At 48.2% G+C, this 24567-nt stretch overlaps 1 protein-coding gene across 1 annotated transcript in view; it reads right to left on the bottom strand.

Moving 5' to 3' along the window:
- Positions 1–24567, bottom strand: part of UBR4 (ubiquitin protein ligase E3 component n-recognin 4) — a 130906-nt gene that overhangs the window by 50633 nt on the left and 55706 nt on the right. Inside the window, exons 46-62 of the mRNA XM_077775556.1 lie at positions 24257–24420; positions 23607–23823; positions 22512–22728; positions 20469–20532; positions 19902–20036; positions 18741–18915; positions 17743–17883; positions 16759–16880; positions 15961–16072; positions 13865–13995; positions 13567–13744; positions 12996–13100; positions 11316–11453; positions 10295–10469; positions 2187–2283; positions 1417–1524; positions 839–955 (exon numbers count right to left, since the gene is read on the bottom strand). Of these exons, the coding sequence (XP_077631682.1) occupies positions 839–955; positions 1417–1524; positions 2187–2283; positions 10295–10469; positions 11316–11453; positions 12996–13100; positions 13567–13744; positions 13865–13995; positions 15961–16072; positions 16759–16880; positions 17743–17883; positions 18741–18915; positions 19902–20036; positions 20469–20532; positions 22512–22728; positions 23607–23823; positions 24257–24420 (2396 nt within the window). The remainder of the gene's footprint in view (positions 1–838; positions 956–1416; positions 1525–2186; positions 2284–10294; positions 10470–11315; positions 11454–12995; positions 13101–13566; positions 13745–13864; positions 13996–15960; positions 16073–16758; positions 16881–17742; positions 17884–18740; positions 18916–19901; positions 20037–20468; positions 20533–22511; positions 22729–23606; positions 23824–24256; positions 24421–24567) is intronic.

Below are 24567 nucleotides of genomic sequence, written 5' to 3'. Positions count from 1 at the left end.
CAGAGTGGCTGTCCAGGGGCTGAGCTCGTCTCGAGTCCAAGGTTCCCGGACTAACTCAAAACGCCCCCAGTTCGACCCAACAACGGCAGGTAAGAACCAACCAAACCCCGTTCCCAGCTCTCTTCCCCTCAACACGTGCCACAGGCCAAGGGGGCACGGACCAGAGAACCTTTCTACTGGGAGGGGCGGGTTCCCCTTCCTCCCTGGGCCCATTTCAAGAAGGAGAGGGAGAACTTTCCACTGTAAGCGCTATACAGCAACCACATCCTCCCAACAGGGGCTCTGCCCACAGAACGAGTTTCTGAAGGAGATGGGGTGAGTGATCACATGAATAAAAAGCAGGAGAAAAGCCACTGTAAATAAAACCATTAGGAGAGCCTTGCAAATCCCAGCAAACCCCCCAGCTCATAAGCTCATTAAGATTGGATGCAGTTCAACCTCCGTTTCTACCTTCCCTGCTTTGTGTTAATCTCCTTTCCAGCACGCACACGCTGCTTTCTCTCTGCTCTATTACCATACCTTATAGCAACATACAGCAGGGGAATCCTCTTAGCCACCCTGCGCCCTTGCAGAAGAGCCCCCTCCTTTCAATAATGGAACTTCCAAACCCTGTCACCGCTCCACTGGGAGGGCCTTGTTGGCAAAGATCAGGACTTGGAAGGGATTCTGAAAAAGGTGGAGGCTCTGCTCTTAAAGAGATGACAGCTTAGAATCTTTGTCCTCTAGAGCAACAACAGACGACAGCCTTATGCTAACGACCACCTGCGCCCTCAGCCCCGGCACCAGCCAGACAATCCTCTTACCTCTCCCCATACCCATACGCTCACAGCGACAGTACCTCACATATGGAAGACTTGGACCCGGACTTGGTCCGGGACATGAAGACACTCAGGAGCCTCATCACGACTAGATGGACTTCGTTCAGGGCGCTGCGCTCATTCTTCCTGGAGACGTCCTGCGGCAGAAGTAGGGCCGGAAGCCCACACTTACTCTCAGCTTGAGTGTCCTCTCACCAGGACTCCTTCAAGCCTGTGTGCTCCTCACACAGAAGCACAGCCAAGACAAGCTCCGATGTGTCTGTGGACGGCGGCACCCGGATTACCCAGAGCCTGATATGCGTCAGAGGCCACATTCAGATATGAGGAACTCATGTATTGTTTTTACCCTGTGGAACTACAGAAGGTCCATGGGGGCAGAGACTTGGTCTGTTCCTCATTTACATGCCAGACCTAACAGTACCTGGCCCAGAGCAGGCACTGCCTACTGCTGCTACTGGCTCAGCAGAACTGGAGCCCACCTGGTCAGGAGGTTTTACCCCTTGAAACTAAGTGAAGTTCCTCTAAGAGAAGGATGGCGAGCTATAAACGGACCTCAGCCCGCCCCCGTTCCTCACACAGTACGACTCTCTGATCTCACCTTTTTGTCCATGCCCAGTTCGGCAATTAGCTGGGAGAGCAGGTTGTCCAGAGCTCCCTTGTCTTTCTCATCTTCTCCATCCAGATCTGTAGTGAGCATCAGAATGACCTGGAAGCCAACAGAGAGGTAAAACATGAGGACCATCACCCTAAAGGACGACACAAAACACAAGGTATTTCAGAAGAAATCCCAATCCTCCTGGCGCCCTGGTCAATCATAACCATAATCCATGAAAAGGTCCTAAATCTCCAGGTGTCCAGAGTTTAAGTATCCTGAGTCAGAAGAGCCAAATTTTGGGATGTGCTGCGCTTGGCATCACAAAGTTATGTTTTGCAAGGAGTCAGCAAAACACATCAACTAAACTACATTACAATCAACTGAAGTGCCTTGACAGAGAGCAGTGTGTTGTGCTCAAAGTAAAGAGATTTCTGCCTAAGACGAAGGCAGTCAGCGGGAGAGGGGCTACCAGACCACATTCCAACACTGTGTTCACGCAGACTCACTACACACCAAGAACCTGTGGAGCAGACATCTGCTCCGGGCTTGGTCACTACCTAGCTGGAGAACTTGCAGACCTCTTTTTAAATTCTCTGACCCTTGGCCTTTTCATCGATAGAGTTTAGGGCTATAACTTGCAGTTCAAAGCTGCATTCCATTATTCTACAACCCAGCACCACAGAAAGCCTTACAGAGCCCCTATAGAGATGTGAGCACACGTGAGTAAGGATGGCCCAACCGTAAGGTGACAGGCCCGGGTGAACTGAGGGTACCTGCATGTATGGGATGGCCCGGACGCCTCCAACATTTCGTAACTGGGGCAAGGTCTGCAGGAGTCTCTCCAACAGCATCAGACGGACCATGTGCAGCCTAAAAGGCCAAGGAAAATACATGAAACGTGAGCTAGTTCACAACCACTAATGGACGAATACAGTTCTTTCCTCCGGTCACCAAGGTAAGTAAGGAGGCTGCTGCTTCAGAACGACCCTAACGTCAGCAAAACGTTCAGAGATGCCTGCTTGGCATACCAGCAACACAGGAGAACTCTCGCTCTGCTGAAAGGAACAAACTCTTCCAAAATACAACTGCTGGCCTCAAAACCCTGCCACGGGAAAAATTACAAATATTTCTCAAGCAATCAGGCCCTAGTTGTTCTCAGTAGCAAAATCACACCTTCGGTAGTGCGCTCTATGGCTTTTTCCAACGTATGGCCCCATTCTGCCCCCAGGAATTACCTTCTGGGATCCCTCCGCCTACAAAGTCTGCACCATCCGGGTGCACAGTGGCCCAGACCTTTCTTTTCCTCGCTCCTCAAGTCCTCAGGAAGGCCCAGCACCGCTTCACCCTCTCCACTCACCCATCATTTTTCCTAGTGTAAAATCCAGTTTCAACATCACCCTTTCCACCAGACCTGTGAGCTTTCCCGTATATCAGTCAGGCACTAACTAGCCTTCTTCGTCTGCAGATACACGGCTGGGCTCCCTATCATGTGTGTGCCTCGAATCTCCAGTGAATAGGCTGTTTCAAGACAGGACCAACGTGAAAAATAATTAATCAGCATCTTATTAGTCTGGTGGACAGGCTCATTGAACACACTAACCTGACACAGATTAAGAGTGCATTTGCTGAATTAATGGATTCACTCTTGTTACCTAAGTATGTAAACTGTTCTTGCTTCATCTTACTTTACAGCCTATATATACTAAACCATATGCCTACATACACATATAAAAGTGATTTTCAGTTACCACATACCATAGGAGACATCCAAAATATTTTCAGAGTAGTAAAAGTCTGAATCAAAATACGGGGTCTTACTTGAATGATAAATGACCATGATTCCAAATATTCACTCAAATGAGCTAACAGTCCTTCAGAATACAGGTGAACATAAAAGCTCACTTATGCATCCAAGAATAAAGCAAGGTGCATGGGGAACACAAATGAGTAAGAATTGTTCAGGAATGTACCAGACATAGTGAACAAAGTTAAGATGACAGCAGCAGTTCAATACTCGCAGGATAAAACATAGCAAGCTTTGAGATGCGATTAGTATCTTCAGATTTGCAGAACATACTTGTGAATACACATGTATGGAAAGAAAAGTCAACAAAATGAGTCTGGACCTGGACCAAGATGTTGCCAGACTGTTGGCTTTTCAATCTCTTAAATGGCAAGCCTCACAGATAAAGGGGGTGCCTGGGGGACACCGACAGTTAAGTATCTGATTCTTGACCTTAGCTCAGGTATTGATCCCAGGTTCTTGAGTTTAAGCCCCACATTGGGCTCTGTGCTGGGCATACAGCTTACTTGAAAAACACAAACAAACAATACCTAACCAAAGAAAAAGTAAACCCTTTATGGAAAATTGCAACTTCCTTTTTTATAGTGACTTAAAGTAAAAACAAATGAGTTATCTGGGTGCCTGGATGGCTCAGTTCGTTGGGCGTCTGACTTCAGCTCAGGTCATAATATCATGGCTCGTGAGTTTGAGCCCCACGTGGGTTCTGTGCTGACAGCTCAGAGCCTGGAGCATGCTTCAGATTCTGTCTCCCTCTCACTCTGCCCCCTCCCTGCTCTTTCTCTAAGATAAACATTTAAAAGAAAATTTTTAAACAATTCAGTTATTAACATTATTTAAAACAGGTCAGGGGTGCCTAACTGGCTCAGTTGGTGAAGCATGCAACTTGTGATTTCGAGGTTATAGGTTCAAGCCCTATACTGGATATAGAGATTACTTAAACATTAAAAGTCTTTTAAAAAGTCATTTCGGGGCGCCTGGGTGGCTCAGTCAGTTAATTGTCTGACTTCGGCTTCAGGTCATGATCTCACAGTTTGTGAGTTCGAGCCCCGCGTCGGGCTCTGTGCTGACAGCTCAAAACCTGGAGCATACTTCAGATTCTGTCTCCCTCTCACTCTGCCCCTTTCCTGCTCTCTCTCTCTCTCTAAGATAAACATTTAAAAGAAAATTTTTAAACAATTTAGTTATTAACATTATTTAAAACAGGTCGGGGTGCCTAGCTGACTCAGTTGGTGAAGCGTGCAACTTGTGATCTCGAGGTTATAGGTTCAAGCCCTATACTGGGTACAGAGATTACTTAAACACTAAAAGTCTTTTAAAAAATCATTTAGGGGAACCCGGGTGGCTCAGGTGGTTAAGAGCCTGACTTTGACTCAGGTCATGATCTCGCAGTTTGTGAGTTTGAGCCCCACATCGGGCTCTATGCTGACAGCTCAGAGCCTGGAGCCTGCTAAGGATTCTGTGTCTCCCTCTCTCTCTGCCCCTCCCCTGATCATGCTCTGTCTCTCAAAAATAAATAAATGCTTTTTTTATTTTAAATAAATAAATAATAAATAAAAAATTTAAAAAGTCATTTAACAATTGCTCAAATTATCCGTGAAAGAAACAAAAGTCAACTTAAAACCACTTTAGAAATTTCTATTACTAACGTGGCTAGATTATCTAAAATCTACTTCCTAAAAATACTAAAAAGATAAAACATCATTTTAGAAGCAATGGTAAGGGGCACCTGGGTGGCTCAGTCAGTTGAGTGCCCAATTCTTGATTTTGGCTCAGTCATGATCTCGCAGTCATGAGACTGAGCCTCACCTCAGGATTCTCTTTCCCTCTGCCCTTCTCCCCAGCCCCTGCTCGCTCGCTCGCTCTCAAGATAAATGCTCGCTCGGGGCGCCTGGGTGGCTTAGTCGGTTAAGCGTCCGACTTTCGCTTAGGTCATGATCTCACGGTTCGTGGGTTCGAGCCCCGCGTTGGGCTCTGTGCTGACTGCCAGCTCAGAGCCTGGAGCCTGTTTCAGTCTGTGACTCCCTCTCTCTCTGACCCTCCCCTGCTCACTCTGTCTCTCTCTGTCTCCTAGAAATAAATGAAACATTAAAAAATTAAAAAAAAAAAAAAGAAATGCTCGCTCGCTCTCTCTCAAGATAAACAAACATTATAAAAAAAAAACAACAACAAAAAAAACCAGAAGCAATGTTGAGTCTCAAGAAATTTCAAAGGATTGAAATCATAAGTATGTTCCCAACCATAGTAAATTAAATTGTAAGTTAGTAACAGAAAAAGAATTAGAAAATCCCCAAAAGATCTGTAAATTTAGCAACATACTTCTAAATATCCTATGGGACAAAGATTCAATTACAACAGAACTTAGAAAACATTCTGAACTGAATAGCAACGAAAATACAACTCATCCAAATATATGGGCTCCAGCCAAAGCAGAATTTAAGGGGAAGTTTTGAGAGAAACATATAGCTTCAGTAGCTTCAATATGTCCTTAAAATGAAAGTTGAACATCAATTATTTAAGCTTCCATCTTGTTTTTTCTCTGTATTTTAGAGAGAGGACAGGAGTGGGGGAGAGGGGAAGAGGGAGGGAGGGAGAGAATCTTAGTGCTTAGTCCAACCCTGGAATCATGACCTGAGATGAAATCAAGAGTTGGACGTTCAACCAGCTGAGCCACCCAGACACCCCAGGCTTCTTCTTTTTCTTAAGCTAGAAAAAGAACAAAAAAATTAAACCCCCCAAAATAAGACACAACAAATTTAGTAAGCAGAGAAAAGAAATAGTAAGAGTGGAAAGAAGGAGCACCTGGGTGGCTCAGTCACTTAAACATCCAACTCTTGATTTGGGATCAGGTCACGATCCAATGGTTCATGGGATCGAGCCCCAGATAGGGCTCCATGCAGACAGTGCAGAGTCTGCCTGGGATTCTTTCTCTTTCTCTCTCTCTCCCTGTCTCTGCCCCTGCTCCGCTTGGCATACTCATTCTCTCACCTTCTCTCTCTCAAATTAACTTTAAAAAATATTTAAAAAGAGTGGAAATAAAACAGAAAAACATAAAACAGAAAAATCAAAGCCAGAAGTCAGTTCCTTGTACATTAATTTGTTAACTCCAAGCAAAATTAACTTTGAAAAAAGAACAGGGGCACCTGGATAGCTCAGATTAGGCTTCCGACTCCGGCTGAGGTCATGATTTCACAGATCATGGGTTTGAGCCCCGCGTTAGGCTCTGTGCTGACAGGTAGCTCAGAGCCTGGAGCCTACTTCAGATCCTGTGTCTCCCTCGCTCTCTGACCCTCCCCTGCTGACGCTGTCTCTCTCAGAAATAAATAAAATACTAAAAAGAAGTTTTTAATGAAAAAAGGTAATTGCTACAGATTCTAAAGACATTAGGAGAAAAAAAATTTTATGAACAGCTTTATGCCAATAAAATAGACAAATGAACAAATTATTTGAAAAGGACAACATACCAAAACTGGCACACGAAGAAACATAAATCATTCTACATCATTTAAAGACTGAATCTGCAAACTTTTTTAAGTTTAAGAGACAGAAAGAGCGTGACTGGGGGAGGGGCAGACACAGGGAGAGAGAGAGAATCCCAAGCAGGCTCCATACTGTCTGCACAGAGACCAACACGAGTTGGTCCCACGAACTGTGAAATAATGACCTGAGCCAACATCAAGAGTCAGATGCCACCCACACACCCCTGAAGCTGTGATCTTAAATCTTCCCCTTAAAGTCCACACCCAGATGACTCTGCTGCTCTTTTTTTTTTTTTTTTCCATTTTTTTAAATGTTTAAGAGAGAGAGGACGAGCAGGAGAGAGGCAGAGAGAAGGGGAGAAAGGGAGACCCAGGATCCGAAGCAGGATCCAGACTCGGAGCTATCAGCACAGAGCCCGACGCCGGGCCTGAATCCATGAACCATGAGATCATGACCTGAGCCAAAGTCGGATGCCCAACCGACTAAGCCACCCAGGTGCCCCAGCTGCTGCTCTATTTTTATAAGAGAATTTAGAGATTACATAATACCACTCTCACACAAACACATCTAAAAGACAGAAAAAGGGGGAACATCTCCTCACTTTAGGAGGTCAGAATAATATAAATACCAACACCTGACAAAAACATTTCAGAGAAAAATTACAGGCCTAAATAAATTATTACCAATTCAAATCCAGTGATACAAAGGAGAGGCTATCACAAGCGTCTTCATAAGGTTGGTTTAATATCAGAAACATCAGGGGTGCCTGGGTGGCTTAGTCGGTTAAGCGGCCGACTTTCGCTTGGGTCATGATCTCGCAGTTCGTGGGTTCGAGCCCCGCGTCGGGCTCTGTGCTGACTGCCAGCTCAGAGCCTGGAGCCTGTTTCAGTCTGTGACTCCCTATCTCTCTGACCCTCCCCTGCTCACGCTGTCTCTCTCTCTATCTCTCCTAGAAATAAATAAAAAAACATTTAAAAAAAAATATATCAGAAACATCAATTTATGTGATTTACAGCTATAAATAGATGTAACAAAAACAACTGGAAAGCTTCAAACAGATCTTAAGAAACTACAAATTAAGCACAAATAATATTTAAAAAAAAAAAAAAAAAGCTATCCTGAGAGATGGAGAATTGAATAGGATACTAAAACATCTATTTAAGCAGACCCCCAGAAAGAAAAATGACAGAAAATGAGGCAGTACCAGTATCTGTTGAGAATGGAGAAGAATTTTCTAGAATAAAGACACTGACTCAAACATTCAAGATTCCAAAACCACGAAGTAGAAGAAATGTAAAGAAATCCATCCTAACCATATCCCGAAAACAATGACAAAATAAAGACTTTATAAGCAGCAATAAGGACGCTATTTTCAAAGAAGCAGCAGTTGTGACAGCAGGTGGCTTCTCACAGGAAGTGGATATCACTTTCAACAGTGGATCTCAGTTTCAATGGGGGTGGGGGGAACTATCAAAGAAAACTGCATCAAAAACATGTCTACAAAATGCAAGCTGATAGGGCGCCTGGATGACTCAGTCGGTTAAACATCCAACTTCGGCTCAGGTCATGATCTTGTGGTCCATGGGTTCGAGCCCTGCGTCGGGCTCTGTGCTGACAGCTCGAAGCCTGGAGCCTGCTTCAGATTCTGTGTCTCCCTCTCTCTATGCCCCTCCTCCATTCACACACACACACTCTCTCTCTCACACAAGTAAAGATTAAAAAAAAAAGTAAGCTGAATGCAGACATTTTCAGACTAAGAAAATCTGAGATTCTGTAACCAGCTCCCCCCACTAAAGGAAAATCTAAATGACATACCTCAATAGGAAATGACCCCAGACAGAAAGTCTGACACATGCAAAAAAATGCTTAGCACAGAAAGAGGTAAACTTGAGTAAATGTGAACAAACACTGACCACATGAACTATATGAAGCTAACAGTACCTTGAAAGCTTCAAAGGCCTTTTTAAAAAAGAAATTAGAGCACAGAAAAATCATTGCTTAAGTTGACCAGAAGGGGCCAAGTCTTCTAAGGTCCTCTCTAGTATAAGGAAGAAGATACATCTCGGGGCACCTGGGTGTCTCAGTCGGTTAAGCATCCAACTTTGCCCCTGGGAATGATCTCGTGGTCCACAGGTTCAAGCCCTGCATCAGGTTCTGTGCTGACAGCTCAGAGCCTAGAGCCTGCTTCAGATTCTGTGTCTCCTCTCTCTCTGTCCCTCCCAAGCTCCTGCTCTGTCTCTCTCAATAATAATAAAAAAAAGTTAAAAATATAAAATAAAAATAAAATTGAAAAAAGGAAGAAGATACAGCTCTTAGTTAACTCTGGTCTTGGGGAATGTAAACGTACATGCTGAAAGGAGGAAGATGACCACTATGCACTACAACACCAAATGGGGGGGGAGGGGCAGGGGAAAAAAAGCAATGAAAACAGAGCAAATCAAGACGACTACAAAGACAAAAAGAGGCACAGAAACAGGCAAAACAAAGAAGCAGCAGGAGGTAAATGGTAGGTGTAAATTCAAGTACGTCAGTAACTAAGGCTAATCACAAATAAACTTAACCACTTCAATTAACATGCAATGGTAGACTGGATTAAAAAGGTCTTAAACAAATTTCAAAAAACAAGAAATCACAAAGACCACATTCGCCGGACAGGTGGAATTAACCTAGAAAGCACGGTAAGAGAGAAAAAAGATGAAGTAAAAACTCCTTCGTGTTAAGTTCAAAAACAAACTCCATCAAAATGGCATCAGTTAACTGAGCCAGGGGCCACCTTTGTCAGAGATGTTCCAAGAAATGAGGTTCAAGTGGGAGGAAACAGGGAGACACTTGCTGACACCCTCTGAAAATGTCCCTGAGGCCTGACAGCTTCAGTGACATTGTAGAGAAATCATGGAGTTCAAATTGCCAGTTGATTATTTTTGCGTTAATGTGATTAACTGAGGGCACTTGTCTATCGTCAAATCTAACAAACGTTAAAAGACAGATGTATTTCTCTAGTTACTTCTCCGTTCAGACTATGTTCACTGCACCCATCCAGTAGCAGACACCACCAGAACTTCTTGGGGGAGATGGATTAGGACTTTATAGATTACTTTCAATCTGCCAAACGCCCTACCCTGGTATTTCCAGACATAAACACGTATTTGCCCTGTCACCTTATAAACATGCTGAATGTGGAGCTACTACTTTTAGTACATACCTAACAGCCACAACTGTTGAGCCTAGAACAGTGCCTCTCGTAAAGAGAGTGCTACAAAATGGGTTTGTGGGTGATGAGGAAACAAGAAAGATCTGAGCAGGAAGATACACATTTTTATGAAAATCGCTTTATAGTGACTGAGGGATATCAGGGGCCTAAAGAGAAAGACTACTTTCTATTCTCTCTGCAATTAACCCATGCTGACGTAATCCTAATTAGGATAAAGACGACAGACCTAGAAGGCTTCCTAAGACCTGAAACTGTTTCCTGAATTCATTACCTCTGTTTTTCAAAAGAAATATACTGTTACCATCACTCCACCTCCTGCAACTGGTCCATCATCCTATTCCTAGAATCTTCTCCCACAGTCTCTTGACTACAAATGGCCAAGTCCTAACCTGTTGCTAGTATGGACATCTCCTTCTCCTTCCGCTTCTCCTTCTCCCTCGGAGCCATCTCCTTCCTGGTGGCCGGTGGCGGTGCTGATGGCGCCAGTGCTTGAGCTGACGCTTCCGGGCCCAGCTGGGTGCCCCTCCACTGTGGCGTCACCGTAAGCGCTGCTCCGACCAGATACTAGAGGGAATGATTAAGAAAGTGTGTATCAGCCTCCAAGCGTGATGGAACCCAGCACGTTCTGAAGTCAGCAATAGTTAGCAGAGGACCAGTGGCGTTAAAAATTTTTTTCTTCTACAGGAAGAAAATTAGGAGTGAACTCAAGATCTTGGCCCCACCGCCCTATGCTGATAAGACTCCCAGGGCAGCAGTCACTCCTCAGTCTACGGTGTAGAAGACCCACCTACAAGAACAATCTTAATCTCTACTGCTGGTAAATTTCCATCTCCTAACCTAGAGGACACGCACACTGACTTGGGAATCTGGAAATTATCAGCCACTCTTGATCTCTTCCACAAAATATTTTCGTATCTAATTTTTAGCCCCAGACTGGTTTTTACAAAGTCAAACCAAAATGGCATGCTGTCTCATTCTGGCGCCCTGCGCTTTCAGCCAGTAGACTCCGGCCCGCCATGTGAACATGTCAGATCGTGAACAGGAGGACCGCCCACAAGAGCTTCCCTCGAGAGAGGGGGATAAGAGCCGCACTATGATGCACTTGGAAGGTCGTACCGTTAACCGTTTCAGACCAATCACGATTTAGGATCATGCACCTCATTGCTTTCTTCCAAAAAGAGACAATTAAAAGCACCCTATGAAATATGCCAATATTAACCATGTGGTGCTTAAGCTGTTGTCACGGAACATTTGAAACCCCAGGACTGAGGTCAAACGAACTCCTCAAGACTTTCAGTGAGCCCTCAAAATCTCTCTCTGCTAACACGGATCCCAAGCACCCAGACAGAGATTCCCAGTAAGTTCCCGCCCCCGCCCAGGGAGACGGGGACCCCCCCCCAGACACTTTACCACTGTGCTCGCCAGCCACCGAGTCCACGGCGCTCCCCCCGCTCTCTGAGCCCACGCTCCCGCCATGCTCAGCAGGGGAGGTGCGAAGGGTGGAGCCGTCAGTCGCTGCCGTGCTGCCCTCATCGTCCGAGGCTGGAGCTGAGAGAGTAACGAGAGCTGTTAAAGGTAAAAACCCCTCCTGGGGGTGACAGCATCAAACCACATGGTGCAGAGGGACACAATGCAGTTGACACATCCTGTCATCAAAGGAAAAAGGGAGAGATTTGCTTTGCTGGTTAATCACCAACAGGAACAAACACTGTACACGGTGCGTTGCGAACAGTACTTGGACGGAAGAGAAACCCCAGTTCGCTGGGCATTTCCTTCGCGGCTGTACTACAGCGCAACTAGACAACGCAGAGATCCAACGAGAATCTGTGGTGTGGACACTCAGTTTTCTAGTGGGAATGCTTCACGGTCACCACTGTCTAGGTGTTACTGACACCTGCTGAGATCAGAGACTACCCGTGTTCCCGTTCAAAGCACAGAACTCTGAGTTTTAATGAGATTTGTTTTGCAATCAGTTCATTTGTGCTTGTCAGGAAATCGCCTGTCACGAGCTCTTGAATCAACTTTGTTTTGTTTTGTTTTTTGATCAGGTGGTCCAGAGGGGAGCTCATTGGGAAATTTCACCCCTCCTAATCAGCCTCATCAGACGCTAAGAACGAAGCAAGGAAATTCCCCAGAGACAGCCACAGCATCCAGGGTCAGGGCTGAGCTGAGACAGGAGGAAAACGCTGGATGAGATACGGGGGGAAGGAAGCCAAGACAGCCACGGAGCACAGAAGGAACACAATCGGCACAGCACGACAGCCACCTCCAAGCCGGAGAGGACAGCAAACTAACGAAACCAGAGAAAAGCGACACGCCACAGCAGCAGGAGACGGACAGCCAATTTCTCCCTCTCTCTTCTATCCAGGGGAAACCCCCACAAGAAGAGAGAGAAAGAAAAGAAGGAAGAAAGAAATACAGGGAAGCAGCACTCTAGAAAACTCTAAATCAACCCTTATGTTACGCAGGAGCTGATTTTCTGCCGATCACTCAGCGTCCCGTCCTCCTCTATTTGGTTCAACTCCCTACTCAGGACATTTTGGTTTTTTCGGATCAGACCAGCAAAGAGACGGAGCGCAAAGACAAAACAAGGTCTGGCGAGTTCCTCTGTGCTGCTGCCCCCACCTCCCAGGCTCACAGGCCCCTGCCAGGGAGCCACACCGACCTCAAGCACAACTCAGCTTCCGGCAGCTTCGCTTTTCTTTGTAAGTGAAAACAGTTAAGGGCATGAGCTCTATCTACTCCTTGTCTCCCTTTCCGTGTTGTCGAGAGCGTTGGAACCCTGGCGAAGAGCCCTGAAAGCTGTCCCTGGAGCCCTACAGCTGACCCCCCTGCAAGCCGCTCTCTCGGCCTTTCCCTGGGAGACCAGCAGGAGCCAGGCAGCATGCAAAGTGTCAGGAAGTGGAGCCATGAGCACCTTTGCCGAGTGGCATCGCCGTGGCCTCCACGCCCACGCCTCTAAAGCAAAGGCAGAAGCAGGAAGTCCAGAATGGCCTGTCAAAGCAGCTGCCCGTTCCACTCTCACAGCACCGGAAGCGAGGCCGGAGGGTCCTGGGGCCCCAAGCCGCGCTCCTTGCTGTGGACAGTTACCTGATGCTGTGGTGTCAGAGAGGGTTCCTGCGTCCAGAGAGGAAGAGCTGGGTGCCTGGCCGGACAGCCCCAGGCTCTGCAGGCCCAGGGCACTGCTGCTGCTGCCTGGGAAACAAGTGGAGAGTGAGCACAGCGTCCCTCCCAGGCCCCGTCCACAGCGCCGCCTTGGCCGCCTGCTGCCCTCGGGAGTCTAAACTCACCAGCATGTGACCCCCTCTGGCCTGGAGAAAGTTAATCGACAGCCACGGCTGTCCGCCCACCAAGTGTGGTTACAGACACGGTGGGAGACTTCCTTTGGCTCAGGCGGGACACAGGCCGGAGGAATCTAACAGATTTGGGAGGAAATGATCCGGAGGACCAAACTAACGGAAATGAAGAGGAGACGGGCTCCCAGACTGCAAATCCCACCACAACCCTGTCACTCTCCACCTGTGTCTCTGAACAGCTCTCACCCAGATCCACCTCTCCCCAAATCTGGGGACAAGCTACGTCAGCCGGATATCAGTAACTGCCAGACCCTGTGTGCTGCGCAAGGCCGCCGGGCGGCTCTGCTCCCGGCGCGGCCTTCTACCTTGTTGGTCCTGCTGCAGGCTCAGGGCAATGGCTAGTTCAACCATGGTCTCGTCATCTGCATCAGGCGGGATGTCCAGCATGGGGGGGAAGCCCTCTGCGCCTGCCAGCAGGGCCTCCAGGGGAGAGGGGTTGCCGTTGTTGACATTTTCAGCTGTCTCCAGGACCATCGACTCGGACTGCAGAGAGAAAGCTCTGTCAGTGACCCGCAGGGAACGGCAGCCTTTGCAAGTCCACGGAATGAGCGTTGGAGGAGAGCTAAGAGTCTCGTCCTCCCCTCTCCTGCTGCCGAGACTCACCACCATCTCAAAATCTCCATGGTCCACCTCACTCTGTTCCTGGCTCTCCTGACGGATGTGACCGGCACTCGGAATCCCTGATGACTGCATTTTCTCATCTGCGTCATCATCATCATCGTCATCCTTGTCTCCTGAGCCAAAGAAACCCCAGTCACCCAACGGCGCTGGTCCTCTCCTCCCTCGGTGTGTGGTGTGCGGAGTCATGCGGCAGTATAAACCTGAGACGGGCTACCAGCCAGAGTCCTATGCTTTAGAGGTAAGCCACAAGGACACCCCAGCCTTGTCTCCCACCCCCTGGGCCCTGCAGGATCTGGGGACATGGCAGTGACAGCTTGCTCCCTTAGAAGACTTTCCCTAGCTGATGAAGCGACAGAACAAAAAAACCAAAACCGAAAACAAAACAAAATAAAAAAAACAGCTTGGATTCCACAGGCAGAGAAATCTAAGACCAGTAGGCCCCAAGAGCTCCCACCGCCAGGAGACCTTGGGCAAGACCGGGAAAACGGTACAATTGAGACGTTTATCTGTGACACTATGGCAGCCCGAAGTATCATTTCACTCCTGTCCCAAACAGCCACGTCATGGGATTTTCATCCCATTACGAGAAGAACCAGAACTGAGATGTATAACCATCGAATAGAAACGGAGGCCACCACGACAGGTCCTGCCCAGGCTGGCTTCTGTGTGAAGTGGGGAGCCCTTCTGGTAAGGGAGAAGTCCGGTTTAACCCCTCGTTGTCAGAAGAGGGTGGAGCCCTTGCCTTTCACCCACTGGGTTGTGAAAGCAAGTGACAATGGCCTGAACTACAAACATCAACTACCTGTACGGTAGCTTCTCACCAGAGAAAAGAGGCACAAACTGCTGCCTAACTCAAGCCTACGCTAATGAATAATATCCAAGGAAGATTATCTGAAGATCAACAAGTTGCACACATTCCAACAGACCTGCAACTGTACCACAAGGAAAGCCATCAGCCACGTGTGGCTGCTGAACAATGAAAATGCAGCCAGTCCAAAGAGAGATATGGTATTAGTGTCAACTACACACTACATTCTGAGAGCAGTACAAAACAATGTTTTTAATGGAAAATATTTCATTAGTAAATGTTTATACTAAGTACGTGATGATACTCTTTATACACTGGATTTACTTCTTTTTACCCTTTAATAATGTAACTTAGGAAAAACTTAAAATTACGTATGTGACTTTCATTGGAAATTTACTTGTGAGCCAAAGGAAGAAACCAGAGAATTACGTAGTAATGCTAATATTTAGACATTTTGTAGAACTGTTTTTAAAAATGTTAAATGTTAGACCCTTGACTTATGTCCAAGCATATCAGTAGGGAGACCTCTCGTGGTATTTGCTATCAAATTTACTGCACATTAAGTCCACTGGGGATACTACCCCGTAGGCAATTGAATGGGCCCTAAATGAAGAGTTCTGACACTAGGAAAACACAGTTTTCCTGAAAAATGGCTCTTTTGGGGGCACCTGGGTGGCTCAGTTGGTTGAGTGTCCAACTTTAGCTCAGGTCATGATCTCATAGCCCGTGAGTTTGAGCCCCACATCAGGCTCTGTACTGACAGCTCAGAGCCTGGCCTGCTTCGGATTCTGTGTCTCCCTCTCTCTCTGCCCCTTGCCCGCTCACACTCTATCTCTCAAAAATAAATAAACCTTTAAAAAAAATTTTTTTAAAAAGGTTTTTTTTGTCTTTAGTCACTGACTTTTGTTAAGTGTTCTTTTTTTTGCTATAGCTCTTGGGAAGCTTTCAGCTGAATAGAAGACCTTCACTTAGCAATGATGCAAGACACATAACCATCTTCGGATAGAAATTTTCTATGTCCTTGGCTCACTTTTATCATTAACCTTTCTTTGTTTTCCCATGGCCTCAATTTTATTTTTATTCTACTTACTATATGCACTTTTATGTGCCACCTTAAGTTCTTTATGGAACAAAGCAGGTAAGACAAAGGATATACAAACAAAAGTTTCTAAGACCTTGGTCAACACGAGCAATACATCCTAAGGCTGCACCTCCCTCTCCCTGGCCCCACCACGCGCATGCACAAGCCTAAACCCAGACTTCACATTACCCATTGGAGTATTGCTTCGAGGGGAAGATGGAAGTGTCACATGTCTCCGCTTGTTCCTGGGCCTTAGGACTCGAATTAGAGCCTGTTTACAAGAAAAGCTCACGGCAGGATCCTGAGGTTGAAGGAAAAAAACAAAACAAAACAAAACCAGCATACTCAGGTTTTATGTCATTCACGAAACTGTCTAGAAAAAACTTTCCTTTCTTGGTCAATCAGTTACATACACGTGAAAGACCTGTCTACTCTCACCTGCAACCAACCTGCTGACCAAATTCAGTAGTTAACCCCATCTCCAGACCTGGTATGTGTAGGATGCATCTCCCACCTTCCTGAATCCCAGTTCCTGGTAACAGACTGCCAGGTCTCAGTGGCTCCCTACAAATGGATCTGGCTTTTCATCAGATTGCAGGCTCATCTCAGTCCTGTGCTGAAATAAGTCCTTCTAATGCTGAGCTTCTGTGACACAGTCTCTGGAACTAGATCTGGATGTTCATTTCACACACATATTTAATTAACACGAACTCAGCACTAACTATGTAGCAACACCGGTATATCCCCTCGGGACTCTGCACCGAACAAGAAAAACAAAAACAAGAAAAACAAAACCCATCTCCGTTTCAAACCTTTCTCTTGTGTGAAATGAGCGAGATCATAAAGCTTTCACTGACATTCAAAACCCTTACTTCCCGTTACCTTCCTTGAAGTCTATTGTATTTCTTAACAAACTTATAAAAAATATATATATTTCCAGACATTCCCAGGCCAGTACCAGATAAGTAAGGCTGGCCTGATACGTACGGGACACAGCAGCATCTGCATGTAGATCTTGGATGCTGTGTGAATGCAGTCCAGCTCACACGTGCAGTAGCCATGGATAATGTCTACCAGCGCGTTGACGGTAGCTTCGATGTGAGTCAGGCCTAGAGGGGAGGAAAACACAGTATAAAAACTTCTAGCTACTTGAGAACCTAAAACAAAAGTACAAAGTCTTATCTCTGCATCAAGGTCAAGCTAACAAAAACTGGCAAGTTCCGCACTCAGGAGAACAAAGCACACATATGAAAGGGGGGTCATCAACATTATTCGCGATTTGCTTTATTAACGGTCTCCCAATCTCTCAAACTGTCCTCGCAAGCCTTTCCAGATATCCTGCATCACAGAAGGAAGTAGGTGTCTACTCTGAGAAACCTAAAGAGAGGGTAGAAAAGTACGACGAGATGAGCAGATTCTACTTGTCCCTCACAATCCTCAGACCTCGGGACGACAAGCCTCACTCCAACCCGCCTTGTAGGCATACTGCCTGTGTGACCTGCTAACACAAACGAGCACCAGGGCTCTCGTGCTACCTTCCAAGGATGCTATTCTGATCCTTACTTTTCTCTTTGGAGAGTGAGAAGTTAGATGAGAAACACAGTAGCAGCTCAGAAATAAAACATTCTCAAGCTGATGCTTCACTTCTCCCTTCTGAAGTGGCTTCCATCAAGCTTTCAAAAAAAAATGTTTAAAGCAATTATAATGGCCACTAAGGACCCACAGATACACAAAAGTGCCTCTTTACAAGAAATATTCAACCCCAGGGGAGGAGGTGCGGCACGAGAAAATCCCACTTCTCTGCCCCACTGCTGAATTCCTGTATCAGAAAGAATGCACTGATCTCAAAGACTTCTATTTCCTGACTATTCATTCTGGAAGAAATGGATGCTGAAGGCTAAAGACAGAGGGCTCGATCTGTTCAAAAACAGACCGTCAATCGGGCCTCAAGTATCCCTTTTAACATGATACCTGGCAGGCAGGCAGGTGCCAAGAAGGCATTCTTGGGTTTGGATGCATGGAGTTTCCAGAAGTGGTTCACCAGCTGGGTGATGAAACTGCAGCAGTCTCCTTCCACCTGCTTCTGGGGTTCTCTCCCCTCGTCCGCTCCTTCTAAGCAAGAGACAGAAAATGATTAACAACGGTAAATCTGACATGGGAGTTAATTTGTTTTAAGGTTTAACTCAGGTCAAGGAAGCTTGCCTGGGGAGGGAGTTTCAAGTGGGGCCCCAATCAATATGCCAACTATCCCTAGACTCCAGCAGGCACATCTAGGAAAAAAACAGTCTGGGAAAGGAATATCACAGAAAACATTGTATGTTAGAATTAGGTAAAAAGGGGAGCGTTCAGGATCTTTATAGCAGACTCAGAGACCTCAGGTCCAACTGCTCAGCTTCTAAATACTAGGGGAATAGCTGAGATGTTCTGGAATGATTCCTGGATGAGAATATAAGGAACCGGATGATGACGGCAGATGGGAGCATGTGAACAACAGAGAACTGTAAAAGCATCGATACACTGTATTTGACAAAGCAAGACAAGTTAGACCCAGCCAATGTGAGGACAGAGGAGGAAAACACAGTCAAGCACAGAGAAAGGCCACTGCACGTGTTGTTAACAAACACTGACAAAAGAACAGCATGAAAGCAAATTTGACCCTATTACTTTAAAGCACTCAGGATCCAAGCTTAGCTCTACCCTAAAGATCCCAAGAGGTAGTTACTTGAGACACAGGTTACATCTGACATCCAGCACACTAAATAAACTCAAGGATGATCGATGAAATAAGCAACGGAAAGAGTGTTTACTTAAATGGTATAATCAAAGCCCTACAAGATATGAAGGTAAGGATAAAATCCGGGTCTCAGAGCATGCGGTCAGGCAGAGGCCAGAGAGAAGACGAGAGTCAAAGGCTACAGCAGGTGTTATTAAGCAGGTTTCAGGACCACGACCAGGTAGGCCAAGTTCACCTGTTTCCATCGGGGGCAGCTTGGACTCCGTAAAGTGGACAAGGTTGTTAGGGCGCATGATGGCAATGGAGCGAGCTGTGATCACCAGCCTCTGGAAGACCTCAGGGTCCAAGTCCTTGCCTTCTTTGCTGGATGTGCTGAGACACTGCACAGCTTTGCTCAGCAAGGCCTGATCCTAGAACAGAAGTACCACAGAGAATGAACCAAGACCAAGGGCGGGCTACGGTACCAAGCAAAGAGGACGTGACAGCAGGCAGCTGTCATCAGTATGGCTACCTCCTCTCCGGAAAACAGGTTAATTACCGCCAACTACCCGGAACAAGCTTTCAAAGCAGCCCAGTACAGGTAAACTTCTTCACACAGAAAACACTACAGGCACAAACTTCAGAGGTCATGAAGCAGGCATCAAAGTGTGATAGGAAAATGTGGAACCACCCGATTCTCCAGACCTGCAACACCCCGACCACTTTGCTACAATGGAAAAGCCCTTTCTCCCCAACTTCCTATCCCCCAGAGTCTGCTTTTCTAAAACTGCCTTTCCTCAAGAGCAGCAGGTTTAGCCTGCGTTTCTCAAGGCTCTACGCTAGAGGCGCAAATGCTATCCATGGCGACTGGGCTGCTGGCTTTCTCCCGGATGTGTCACCTTTTCCATCTGTGTCAACTGGCCTGGCTTCCTGCCTTCTGACGCCTCTTACATTTACAGGTTGAGACACACCCCCACCCCCGCACCCTCACCCCCAGATCCCCGCTCAGAGTCCCTCCAACAACCGGCTGGCAATTTCCTCACAAGCAAGCACACCGAACCGAGGGCTGTGCCATAGCTGGAGGAGGACCTCGGCGATTCCCGTGCCCTCACTCTTTCCCAGAGAAGCCCCCCACCCCCACCCCCACCCCCGTCTTTCTCAGATCTTGCGGATGCCATGAGTGGCCAAAAATTCAGTGCAAGGGCACCATCTGACGGCTCAGCGTCAGTTCTGAAGGGTATTCGTTAATTTCCCGGGAGAGACTTGAGATGGTGTGGGCCTCGTCTCAGTGGGCCCTTTTCCCGCCCGAGTTCACACTCTCCTCCTCACTTTCCACAGGAAAAGACAGCTCACTTGACTCCCCGTCAGTACCACAACTTCCACTTCTGCACAAGGCTTCCTGGGAGGGAGCGGGTACCTTGTGGCTGTGATAGGCCGAGCGGCTGGTATGCAGGCTGGCCAGGAGGCTCTTGGACTGCTGCTGCACACTGGCAGGGGCCGGCAGGGACAGCAGCAAAGTGGCCAGCTCCTGGGCTGCATTCTTGTTTCTCTCCTAGTGCAGAGGACAGCAGGGTTATTGCCAACCCCACCAAGTACAGGCGGAATGAGCGGTCTACACTCTGCCCTCCCCCTTCCTCTTTTCAAAGCCCCTGGTGTGAGGTTATGCTCCACGGACTGCCAAGAGCAAGATGAAGACATTCAGACATGACAGTTGTCCCACAATACGGGAGCAGGAATCGAGTCTGAGCCCACAAGTCCTGGAACAGCGCTCTTTTTACCGGCACTTGTCCTGGTCTCTGCCCTCCCTACGGATCCCCCCAAAAGTAGGATAGACGGCCTTAAGCCCAAGACTTCTCTGGAGCTTCTTTACAAACCGAGATTATGCTATAAATATTCTTTAGCTGCAAGGCCTCGGGCCTCTGACAACTCCACTGGCTTCCTGCCTCTTCAGAAAGCTCCCATTTGCTTTGAGAAAGTCACTTGCCTTCTCGATGATTGGGCCAACAGCAAAGCAGCTTTCCAGGGCTTCTAAAGAACTCACAACCAGCCTAGGGAGACAGAAAAGCTGGCTTCAGTACAAGAGCCCTTCTCTCCAGTTGTGCTTTAGCCTGCACAAACTATAGTCGGGGGGACCTTGGGTACGGCTAATGAACGCCAAATACAAAATCAAAGCACACTAAGACCTGCCACAGGCACCATGCATATCGCTTCCTTGTGTTACAGGCCAGGGGAAAGCTGGCTCCTGCTTGGAGATCAACCTGAGGCCACGTTCATAATCCGGAACCGAAAGACAGGGCTTTTCTTCCTCAAAGCGGGTAAGTGCGCTTCCCTCTGCCGCCTGTGGCAAGGCTCATCGAGAGGGGCTTAACGGTCTTGATGCAAGGGGACCTGAGCTCAGGTGCCCGTATATCGGTGGGCAAAGGGACACACAAAGGGAAAGGTTCAAGCCATCTTCTTCTACTGGGTAGGTAAATATTGTATTTTATTTAGACCTCCATGAAGATGCAAAAGGCACTTTTGGTACTTTTTTTGTACTTAAGGTACGAAAGGTACTTAGGAGTCTCTAAGAATGGGGAGCAAACAAATGGCGTTTTCAGGAGCATGCCAAGTGCCAACATTCAAAGGGGACGACAAAGCACCTTTAGAGAACGGAGCCATGTTCTCCTGGGAAAAAGGAAACCCAACTGTGTAAGGGTACCCAGCAACATGCTCCCTGGGCCTTATTCTTTAAGTTTGGTGGGGGGCATGGTAAAAAGGCCAACATCCTGATGCCGAGGCTCTGGGCAGAGAGGGAAAGGTACAGAGAAGGTAGCTGGAGAGAAAAAGGTCAAAGGGTAGAGAAAGGCAACAAAGAGCAAGGGAAGAGGGACCTGAGGCATAAAACACAGTGGGACAAAACAAGTTCTCCACTGGCTTTTCAGACGCTGGGACTTCTCCTTTGTCCCAGGGGACCGGCCCCGCCCCCTGCTCACCCACTGTGGAGAGGGAGCGGGGAGGAGCAGGGTACAGAAGCGGACGCAAAGAGGTTCCGGAGCGGCCAACACCAAGTGTGCACGTACAACCCTCCGCACACTCCACTCTTACACGGGCTAGCCCGGCAGCCATGCAAGGACCAGAGCAGAAAGCAGCAGGACCCCTCCACAGAAGCAGGACCAACGCGAAGCCACACCATCGGTTACACTGCTCTCTGACACACACTCACCCGTGCAGAGAAAAGAAAGAGGGCATACTAACCGGTCCAGCTTGGTTAGGGACTCAGTTTCAGAACTTTGGGGAGACGCAAAGGGAAACAAAAAAAAAAAAGGAAAAAAATGTGAAGCTCAGAGAAACCTGGAAACACATCCTAAGCAAACAATGTAATAGGGGAGGGAAGAAAAAAAACAGAGAGAGAAAGAGAGACAGCAGAGGGAGGGGGGAGGCTGCTGGTGGGAGGCAGTGATTCCAAGCCAGGCTATTCTCTTCGACTTACGATGTAAGAAACTCAGCGTCTTACATCATGAGTCACTCCATCTTACCGCGGCAAACCAGCGGCGCCCAGCAAAAAGAAGCCAAGCGCAATGCTTAAGAAGGCCACTGGGGGGCCCGCCAGGAGGCTGTGAACCCCGCAGCAGACCAGCCCTCGCCAGCAGCGCCGTTACCACATACGTAGCTGGTGCAGAGAAAGAGAAGACGATGAAATCGGAATGAATGGGAAAATTTTCCCCTATAATCTCAGCAAGACTGGACCCAAATCTCTAACACTGGCTTAAGCATCTTCTACTCGGCAGCCTCTGGCTACTCCACAGGGCACCTGAGTGCTAAGAGAAGGCATAGAAGCCCCCCAAGGCAGACCGGAGTCAGATGGCCCTGAGCAGGCTTCTGGGCTCCATCCACACGCAAAGGGGGCACGGAGCGGCGGGTGGCTGTGTGACAGCCTGAAACTCACAGGCTGGACCTGGGGCAGTTCTGAGAGGCTCTCTCAGGACAGGTCGTGCCAGGAGAGGGAAAAATGACGAGGGCCGGAGCCAAGCCCTGCTGGGGCCGGTACCTCTCCAGGACAGTTCCACTGGTGGCGGCAGGCGCCGCGGAGTCGCTGTCTCCAGCGCCATTGCTCTGGTTCAGGCTGGAAGGGCAGATGTTGCTGACAGAGGCAGAGGGGAACTCTTCTGGGGGCTCGTCAGGCCAGCCGAACTGCTCCTTCGTCTTGCCGTAAATTTTTACAGCGTCGATCATGGTGACGCCTGCTGGATCCACCGAGGCCCCAACTGCAACAAGTGAGAGAAGCCTCTAGGAAGCACATTCTCTCAAGGGCCAAAGGGGCCGCCTCCCTCGACCAGACAAAGCAGCAAATCCCACGGATTTTAGTACAGAAGGGCTCTGTCTCCTGAAACTTGAACAGCACTGCAACCCTGAGGAGACACGGACGACGCGTGAGGCAGTCCCTCCCTGCGACCGAAGGCCTAAGAAGTCCACTTCTCAGAAGAGACCCTGGGCAGCACCGCAGCATCAGCCACCCTTCACCTGCAGGGAGCTCCAAGCGCTCCCTCTGTTCAAAGCACAGACTGTCATCCTGCATACTAACAGCAACTATTTCCAGAAACAAGAACATGTCACAGGGAGACAGAAAATGGCACAGAAAAACGCCGGACTTGTGAAAGGCTCATGGATTTGTACCGAGAGCTTCAAGTACCCGACAGCACAGCAAGGCCAGGCACCTGTGCTCTAAGACAGCCTGGTGAGGGGTGCCTGGCTGGCTCAGGGAGTGAAGCACACAGCTCTTGATCTCAGGGCTGCGGGTTCAAGCCCCATGCTGGGTACAGAGGTTACTTAATAAAGTCTTTTAAAAAAAAAAAAAAAAAGGGAAGCGTGCTGGTCTTGCGTCCACTCTGCCCTCCCATGGAGGCAGCCGGTCCAGCAAGGCTGAACCAGCCCCAACAGCAGCTCACCCTCCCCATTCTCGGATGCCCCTCCCCTGGGCCCTTGCAGCCTTTCCATCTCCAGAGAAGCCCAGGGTTTCAGGAGGGCAGAGGCCAGAGATGCAGAGAGCAGAGGGTTCCCAGAATACCAGGGAGCCACAGAGAAGTAGCCCCCAGGTCGGCAGTCAGATGAGAAGAGCCGCCCGTGCCAGGGGCTGGCAACTCACTGAAGAGGCTCAGCTTCTTGTCGGCCTGCAGGGCTTCTTCCCTGGTGAAAGGGAAGTCAAACCAGCGCGAGCGACTCAGGTTGAGCTGCATGGTTCTGCCAAAAATCTCAATGTACGATGGGGCCCGTTCGATGGCCTGGGTCCCGATCTGGATCCGCATGCCTGTCATCACCATAGTGCTGTTGTTATTGCTGATCTCGATGGTGAAGCCACCGGGCTAGAGGGAGGAGAGGCGCACATCAGAAAAGGAACACGAGTTCCCCGGGGCAAACGTGTAACCCTCCATCTGTTGGTGCCGAAGCAGGAGACCCCAGGCAAGTCCTTTATCCTTCTAACGCCTTGGTGATGACTTGCTTACTTCCCAGGATAGGAAAATAGAGGCACGGAGTGGATAGTCTCCAATTTCAGGCTACTTTCTCCCTATCACTAACCACCTCCTGCTGCCCCCTGTGGCTAACGTTGGGTCGGGACCCCTTTTGCATGGAAGTGAGAATAGCCACTTCTTCCAGGGACCGCCTAACTGGAATCAAGGGTTGGTGACCATAAGTACATATTTTACACTCGCATTCTAAGGGAGGCTGTGTCTTGGAACCACACTGCTTTTGAGTCCTTCTGCCCAGGCACCGTGCCCAGCCCAGTGGCGTCCTCACCTTGGTGTTGGCCACATACATGCCGGTGGAATTCAGCCGGTGTTTTATCTGCTGCGCATTGTAGACCTGCAGGAGGTCATTACCACCAAACTCCACATCTGTCAGCTGCTGGTTGTGTTCAAAGAAGTCGATAGGGAAGGTCACCTGGCTGGACGTGCGGGTTGCTGTGCGGAGCAGTACCAGCATGTGAGAATCAGTGCACATCCCACCTCTGCACCCGCTCCTCGAGGAAAGCCCCTCCCAGCTGAGCCTGCACTCCCACACTCTAACCTCTCCAGGACAACCCAGATCACGTGCGCCTCAGCACGATG

Source organism: Crocuta crocuta, unplaced genomic scaffold, assembly GCF_008692635.1.
Source record: "Crocuta crocuta isolate KB4526 unplaced genomic scaffold, BGI_CrCroc_1.0 scaffold127, whole genome shotgun sequence".
In the NCBI taxonomy this organism is placed as follows: Eukaryota; Metazoa; Chordata; class Mammalia; order Carnivora; family Hyaenidae; genus Crocuta; species Crocuta crocuta.
The sequence above is the reverse complement of the archived record's forward strand: the minus strand, read 5'-3'. Positions and strand labels throughout refer to the sequence as shown.